The sequence below is a fragment of the Etheostoma spectabile genome, chromosome 18 (assembly GCF_008692095.1).
Source record: "Etheostoma spectabile isolate EspeVRDwgs_2016 chromosome 18, UIUC_Espe_1.0, whole genome shotgun sequence".
Lineage (NCBI taxonomy): Eukaryota > Metazoa > Chordata > Actinopteri > Perciformes > Percidae > Etheostoma > Etheostoma spectabile.
Genome location: NC_045750.1, coordinates 8681959 through 8690226, shown reverse-complemented (window position 1 = coordinate 8690226; position 8268 = coordinate 8681959). Strand labels below are relative to the sequence as shown.

At 40.4% G+C, this 8268-nt stretch overlaps 1 protein-coding gene across 2 annotated transcripts; it reads left to right on the top strand.

Annotated features, from left to right (window-relative positions):
• The first annotated feature begins 3774 nt into the window (after positions 1–3774).
• Positions 3775–7861, top strand: hlx1 (H2.0-like homeo box 1 (Drosophila)). Of its 2 annotated transcripts, XM_032543507.1 has the most exons (4): positions 3777–4430; positions 4928–5110; positions 5258–5442; positions 6954–7861. In XM_032543507.1, exons 1-4 carry the CDS (start codon positions 3986–3988, stop codon positions 7284–7286), a joined length of 1146 nt encoding a protein of 381 aa, XP_032399398.1. In that variant the 5' UTR covers positions 3777–3985; the 3' UTR covers positions 7287–7861. The 2 variants fall into 2 exon arrangements, with proteins under 2 accessions (XP_032399399.1, XP_032399398.1); XM_032543508.1 differs by lacking the exon at positions 4928–5110 and having other exon boundaries at positions 3775–4430.
• Positions 7862–8268: the final 407 nt, after the last annotated feature.

The window sequence follows — 8268 nt, the reverse complement described above, 5'->3', positions numbered from 1 at the left end:
GTCTTCCAGAGGGGGAGCAATAATTCTCAATGTAATAATGGAAATCATGTAATTCTGCCCTGCAGCCTCCGATCCAGCAGCGCTGCAGTCCGAGATGCTCATTCACTCTTCCTCCGCCTGATAAGGCTTCCTGAAAAACACACAGCGAGCAATCAGGCGACAACAATGGGCTCCGTCAGACGCTTTAAACTTCAGGTAGTTGGCGTTGCACAGCAGCACGGCTTTGTTTTCATCCGCAGTGAGCATCATAAAAGCTTTGACTTTTTGTTTTCATGCTGGTTGTTTAAACTGCACTGCAGAGTGTATGGGCTGTTCAGTGATGGCCATAAAGTAGAGCTGCTGGTTAAATCGTTCATGTTTAAGCTGAATAAGGAATTGTTAGTCATGGTATACACCAAGGGAAAGCTGTTAGTTATGAATAGTAAGTGATAATCACAACAAATATGTTTTGGTCTTTATTAAACACTAGAGTGTAAGAACATGATGGGAAAAGATCCTTTGTTCAAGTAAAAAGTACATAACAATGTAAAACTACTTTGCAACATTGCAAGTAAATGGCCTGTATTCAAAACCCCTAAGTAGTCCAAAAAAGTAACCATGCAGAAAAATGTCCATTGTTCATGACATTATTAGATTGTCAGAGTTACTTTTAACTACTTTATATACAGTTACTGCAGGCAGTTTAGTCGAGTGGTTCCATGACCTACTGTAGGTGTGAAGCCCCTGCGACGGGTCTCAACACAAATCTGGGGGGATGTGAGATTAATAAATTCATTAGAAAGGCTGGGGGGAAAAACTGGACTTTTCTTTCATCTTTGCATTTTTTGCAATATATTGGATAATTTACCTCTTTGAACCTATTCTAATTCTAATTCTAAAACTTTAGCAGCAATATTTAGAAACTGTTTTGACTTTAGTTTATCGTGTTTTTTATGTGAAAGCTTAATCTGAAAAGTAACAAGTATAGCTAACTATATCTATCAAATAAATAAGTAAAAAATGTCAATGTTTCCCTCTGACATGCAGTGGAGTAGAAGGATAAAATCAAATGGAAATACTCGTATATTTAGAATTGTACTCATGTACAGCTATTGAGTAAGTGTACTTTCTATTTGACTTGCGGTGCATGGTTGTTTTTGTCTATGAAGGGATGAAGATGATGATGATGATGATGAAGATGATGATAATGATGATGATGATGATGAACATAAGACTATGAGGTGACTGAAAATGGACTTAATGGACAACAGGACAATATTCTGTTTTCAAACTACTTCAGAAAAAAAAACAATCAGACTTTTTTTTTTTTTTAGGATTTTACAACTGACTTTTCTTTTTTTTTCCACAACAATTTAAAGTCCAAAGCACTTCCAGTCCCTTAACCAGAGACAGGAGTCGCTGGCACTGGCAGTGGTCCCACCTGCCCTCATTTCTACAGCTCCACAGAGGACTGGCTGGGAAGAGGGAAACAGAGGTGAATAATAGTACCCAGCAGGGCTCTGGCTGAAAAAGTCCTTTTTCAGTTTTTACAGGTGATTTGTGGATCAAATGCATGTGGGGGTTTTTTTTGTGTTTTTTTTTTAGAATGTTCAATATTAAGACCTGAATTTCCACGATTCTGCATCGATATGAAGACAGAAGCAATGTCAGGTTTATTCTTTACGTGCATTACAAAACTATAGGCCTACACTTTGTTCTGCAGGTTAATGTTTATGCCCCGGCTCTCTCATCTAGATAAAAATCAAGTGGTGGTAAAATGTATAACTGCATGAAAGGATGTAATCAGACTTTAGGATTACGGCACGGCTTCTTCACGGCACAAACTGTCTCTGTGGTAGAAACACTGTGATGTCTTCATGAGCACAGTTACCTTCTGTATCCTCCGTATATCTGCAGTTTGGGATTCAGCCCTGAAAAAGCAATCATCTGTCCAAACTGAAACCCTTTTTTTGTGATTATTTTGCCATTATTTTCATTTGAATGTAGACGATTAATATAAACAGATGAAATGCACCCTTTACAGAAGGAAATACATTCGCTTAATTTATGTGGAGAGGCCCATGAAACATCACACAAATCCACACGTTACAATGTTTAAATCCAAAGGAAACCCTTTTATGTCTTCAGGGACTTCTACCTAAGGCAGACACTAAATGGCACAAACGTGCACGAATTAATACATGGGCTCCTCTGTCTTTTAAATCTGTATGAAGAATTTAGTTCTCAGTTCACGTGTGGCGTGGCATGCATTTCTTTCTTATAAGGCAAATCACAATTTCTACAATTTAAAATTCCATATCCAGCAACAAAACATATTTTTCTTTATGATTTCGAATCGCAAATGCTCTCCTGAATTATGGATTTCTATCATACAGCACTGTAGCTGCAAAAGCCTAAACGTGAGACTAAAATGAACCCGGCTTGTCACAGCAGCGGCGGTCTGTAAAAGCCTGATTTACAGTCTGTGGTAAAGGCTGATCTGAGGTCTGTGCTTTTCGATGTTTCCCACTGAAAAGCTCACCAGCACCTGAAATAACTCGAGGCGTGCTGCGTCTGCTACATCCTCTTCCCTGGATTGTTTTGACTGCATGATGGAGGGCAAACGTTAAATCTCTATTTCTAATTTTAACCCGGAAAAGTGTAACTCGAAAACAGCATGATAGGAGGCAGTCAGGGTCATCGGCGCTTCCGCCCGCGTGAATCAAGACTCAATGAATGCGGGGTTCAGAAGCCATTGTTTCAACACTTGCGAGAGAAACATGCGATCGGAGAGTCTGGGGGAGAAGGGGGGGGGGGGGACATTATCAAGGACAGTAGAAGAGGGGGGGAAAGCGGGAGAGAGTTCATTTTTTATTGACAGTTAAAAATATACATGAAGTATATAAACTTAAACGTATCAACAAGATAATAAAAGTTACCTTTGCACATATTTAAAATGTGTTGTTTTTACGTCAATTAAGATATTTTCGTTCAAGTTGAAGCGGCTGGAAATATTATATTTTGCATTTCTAGGTACTATTTAAATTATGAAAAGGTTATTGGCCAGGACCCAACGTGTCAATCTTGAAGGGCCTCGCGGATGAAGTATCGCCTCTGAAGTTAATTGTGTTTTGGTTTTAGAGGGGAATCGGTTTCCTCTGTTTATTATGAGCATGGGGACGGATTTGCGTCACCGTGCAACTTGCAGGTCGAGATAAAGTTGCACAAATATTGAAAAAGGGAAGTTCTAACAGTCATTATAAAAGTCCCCCCCTCTGCTCCGGAAGAAATAAGGATTTGTGCTGTATCCTAAAATACTAAACCAGGTTCTATTTTGGGGGCAAATCTAGCAGGAATATCCGCTCATTTAACACGAATCACAGCCCATCAAAAACAGGAAGAGTGAAGCTAATAGAGCCTCTCCTGGGCTCGCGGGGTCATTTGATTACACGTCCATTTTGTACAGTTAATTAGATTATTAGATATCTTTTGACTGTTTCATACAATACAGCCGTGTGGCATATGTATCGATTTGATCTTTTATTTTTTTGCCGGGTAATAGCAGTATTCTGTGTTGAAAAGTGCCTTTTTGGAAAATATGTGTATAGTGCACTGAGAGTTAATGGGTACAATGTTTGTGTGTGCGGTGATGGGCGTGGGTTCTCTTTAAGTGATCAATCCATCATCTCAGGATCAAAATGTCTTCTGTGTGCGTGTGTGTGCGTGCGTGCGTGTGTGTGATGTTGTGTTATTATCCTCATTTGTAAGGGCGTGATGTGAGCGAATGCATAACAGCCATTGGCTCAGAAAGCAACCAATCAGTGTCAGAGGAGAAACTTCAGAGAGGAACTGCAGGGTTTGGATTTCAGAGTTGGGAGAGTGATTTTGGCATTGACGCAAAGAGGACGGTCATCTATCCCCCTAAAACGCCATCCCTGCTTTTTTTACATGCCTGTCCGTTTATACCCTCTTCTGAGACACACTAAGACGCATTAGAGGCTGCGGGATGTACACGGCCGGGCTGAACCCGTTTTACGCGTCAAATTTTAGCCTCTGGTCTGCGTACTGCGCGGGGGGCTTCGCTGTGGATACGACGAAGAAACCCTCGTTTTGCATCGCAGACATTTTGCAGGCTGGAGATGGAGAGAACATCCCGGGGTCGTCGGCCCTCATGTTGCACATGGGACACCACCACCACCGCGCGCAGCACGGGCACTCCGGCGGCTCGCCGCTGCGCCCCTCTCCCGTCGCGCCCGAGCCGTCGGTGTACGGCGCGAGGGTGAGTCCGACGTCTCCTTACCACAGACACGGACTACAGCTAACATCAGTCAGAACTGCATATAACTCCCAACAAGCCCCCCCGCCTTCAAGCAAAGACCTCAAATTCGGAATTGATCGGATATTGTCGACAGACTTTGATCCAAAAGGCAACGAAAAGTCGTCATTAAAAGGTAAGAAGAAAGATTGTATTACACGCTGAATTTTCCAACAGTTTTGTGGTGTTTAGAAACGCTTCCTGTCATGTCAGCCAAGGAAGACAATACATAGGGATGTGTTTTATGGCCATTTCTTTTAAAGATATCAATAACAAGACAGTCCAAACTTTAGAAAGTGAAAGCAACAAAGTAGAAGCAGCTAGTGTAAAGTACCAGTTTATAACACTGACAGGCTTGTTCTCAGAGCAGTAAGAGCCCAAATAAGCTCGTAACATGCACTTTAAGGAGCCCTGTGGGGAAATCCTCTGCTCTGTTGCCCCCTAACCAGAGAGGTCAGAGGTCAGGATCAGCTACAAACAGCAGGAAGTTTGCTCAAAGACACTTAAGCAGTCACACTTGAACTTTGAATTTGTTTGATGGTCTCTCTAAATACCAGACCATCTTGCCCCCCAGGTTGCCAGTGTGACTCTTTGTTTCCTGACTGAAGCCCATCATCTCTCGCTTTGTAACAGATCTCACATCCATCGTTAGCTCGAACCGTCAGTCAGGGATCCACATCCCTATTCAGCCTCCGGCCAGCCAGTACTTCTCCTGCATAGACCCCGGGATGAGCGACGCGTCCTCCATGATGAATTCACTAGGCAGCAGCAGCAGCAGGCATTCAGGCCAGCATCAGTTTCAGGACACCTTCCCAGGTAGTCACCACATGTAGGACATGTAACAGACAGGAAACTGGCCCGTCCAGCTCTCTGTTTGGAGGTGTGAGACACCTGCAGTGAATGTTCCTCTGGTTTCTGTTCTCTGTTTTGTTTTAACCTCATGTCCTCCTCCATGTCTTTTAGGTCCGTATGCCGTCCTCACCAAAGACACCATGCCACAGACGTACAAGAGGAAAAGGTCGTGGTCGAGGGCAGTGTTTTCGAACCTGCAGAGGAAAGGACTTGAGAAGAGATTTGAAATACAGAAATATGTCACCAAGCCGGACAGAAAACAGCTGGCTGCGATGCTCGGGCTGACAGACGCTCAGGTAAGAAGCATGTTGACTAAAAGGTCTTAATATAAGGATAGCATCTTGAAGAATGGTCAGTTATTTTTTTGGCGCAAACCACATCTCCAAAAAAAGCTGTAAGAAATAGCTAACGAGATTATTATTGAAGGCAGGCCTTCAAAATAAATACGCAAAGTAGGTTTCTTTTCCATTTATTAGCAGTTCAGATGATCAAATAAACAGAGATTAAAATGTATTTATTTGACCTGTCAAGACATAAAAATGGTTATATGTTAATGTTTTGTAGGCTTGGTTTTTGATGTCATTATACCATGATGATGACAGACTGTAGCTATATTATTTACTGTATAATTTGTCAATTTGATGTATTTTCTTTGAATATGGACCCCACATAGAAGATCCAAATAAACCAAGAAACTATAAGACCACAGGGCCTTAGTTGGGCCTTGTCATTTTTAATAATTACATTTTTTATAAATTATATTTTCTATTTATCCTTAATTCCTTACAGGGTTTAATGCTGCAGATTTCACTATTTCAGCTTATAAAAAATACTTGAAACAGCCTATCAATAAAGTTAGCCACATGATGCTAAAACTACAAATTCCCAGAAGTACTGCAGTGAGCAACGCTCCCAATGTCCTCACTGGTAGCTATGGCCCTGACAAACCAATGAAATGATATCAAGAAAATAAAGTATTCATAAAGGTTTATCTGCAACCTGTATTCCTTACACAGATTAAAGGACAAGAAGTTAAATTAATGAATAAATGAATGAATGAATTAGCAAAAGACCCAAAGAGCTCCAGATGTTTAATTGAAGTTGTCAATGCAGCATCATAGCCAATACCTGATTGGCTGAGAGGCGTCCCAGTGAAATGTCACCATATCTTGAGCAACACGTGTTGTTTACATTTCATCACACTGCACTAACGTCACATCCACTTAATCTCACCCAGCAACATATCAACATGAATGAAAACTCACACAGATTATCTACTTTTATTACTATTACTATCCAACATTACATTAGACATTTTTTTATTTTATTATTATGGTAACAACATTTTTTCCTGATATTTAATGTTTAATAATACTTTTTGCACTGTTACATTTTGTATGCTGCTGTCTTTGCCACTTCTCCTTTGCATCAGAGGTGTCACGTCATTGAGACTTACCTGGTTAAATAAAGTTTCAATTGAATCTTCCTGGGCACTGGTTAGCTTTTAGCCTTGGAATGTGCGCAGTAGCCTATAATGGGTGGATCCATTCTCAAGGTAAAGAGTAAGAGAAAAACCTTTGTGGAGGCATTATATCCACACTCAAAAATATTTAAAAAGAGTGTGACTTAGATTTAATGTGCCATAATTCCGTTATGTTGTTCATAAGCGTCTGTTTAATTTTGTACCTGGAAATGAAAAGAAAATGGAAGAATGTTTAGTACATGGACATGCAAACATGCTGCCGTTGTAGGCCTACTGAATTATACACATGAACAGTCTGATTTAACAGTGGCTGTGCGTTTGCAGGTGAAGGTGTGGTTCCAGAACAGACGCATGAAGTGGAGACACTCCAAAGAGGCCCAGGCTCAGAAGGACAAGGACAAGGAGCAGGCGGACAAGAGTGCGTCTGAGTCCGGCAGCAGGGAGCCTAAGGAGCCGGTGGACGAGTCCGAGTGTGAGAGCGAGGGACGGAGCGAGTGTGAATCCGACGAGGCTCCGGAGGAAAACTCTGACGGACTTCTAGACATTTCTGAGCAAACAAACCAAACCAGCGTGATCATGAGCGGGAGCGGGCCGGCGAGCGGCGCGGAGGGGGGGCCCGCAGGCGCGGAGGCCTCTCAGACAGGCCTGCTGAAATGAAGGCTTTTCACTCCGTGGACAATGACTTTTATTATTTTTTTGACAGAAGAACGACAGTGATGTTAAAAACGCACGTGGAGTGTCAATTTCAATGCCACTATAAGGTGTCTGCGACCTAAAACCGGGGCTGTATCGGTCTAATTCCTGGGAACAAGTGGAGTAACATTGTTCACGTCACCTTATTTTAGCCCAGACAAGCAACATAAAAAGCCCCCAAAAAAATGTGTTGAATTTATTAGATTCTGTCTCGTTTTGCTTTCTGCCCTCTGTAAAGCTCTTATGATAAAAACAAGGCTAATTTAAATTTAACTTCCGGCCACCTCCAGTGTCTCCTTACTGTTGTTTTCCTCTCAAGAGCTTTCGTGTGCATCATGTTTTCCTCATCTGAAGGAAATAATGCGGTTGTGAATTTTTATTTGTAGGTTATGAACCACTCGTTTCACGCGATCAATGAAATCTCAGAACATCACAGCCGTCTTCATGTATGTGTTTCGTTTGGATATATAGTTGTGCTATTTCGTTAATAATAATTTGCACTGAAAATATTGTAAATAAAATGTTTCATACTTTGAAAATCGGATCACGATGTATTTTTTGTTAGTCGTATTCTTATTATAATTAATATTAGGCCTATTATTAAAATAAAGTATAAAATAAAGTATAAATAAAGTATAAATGTGTATATAGGCTATAGCCTATATACATTTACACTTATATACATCTATATGTATATACAAAAAAATCTATATATATATCTATATATATATATATATAAATATATATATATATATATAATTTTTTTTCATAGGAGGAGTAGGAAAAATAAAACCAAATCAAAATACACCAGAAATCAAGAGAAGTTAGAATGCACAAAAATATGCAACAATACAAATACAATAAATTAATAAAGACATATTTCTAGGGACTAAAAATACTGCTGTCCAATATAGGGTGGTGTAATCCACAAAAATAAATAATACAT

What these genes read in the sequence shown, in the direction of transcription:
- hlx1 (XM_032543507.1), top strand. Translation starts at nt 3,986, where the DNA reads ATGTACACGGCCGGGCTGAACCCGTTTTACGCGTCAAATTTTAGCCTC. An exon ending in CGAAAAGTCGTCATTAAAAG is followed by an intron (nt 4,431 to 4,927) that starts GTAAGAAGAAAG and finishes GCTTTGTAACAG; the next exon opens with ATCTCACATCCATCGTTAGC. An exon ending in TCGGGCTGACAGACGCTCAG is followed by an intron (nt 5,443 to 6,953) that starts GTAAGAAGCATG and finishes GTGCGTTTGCAG; the next exon opens with GTGAAGGTGTGGTTCCAGAA.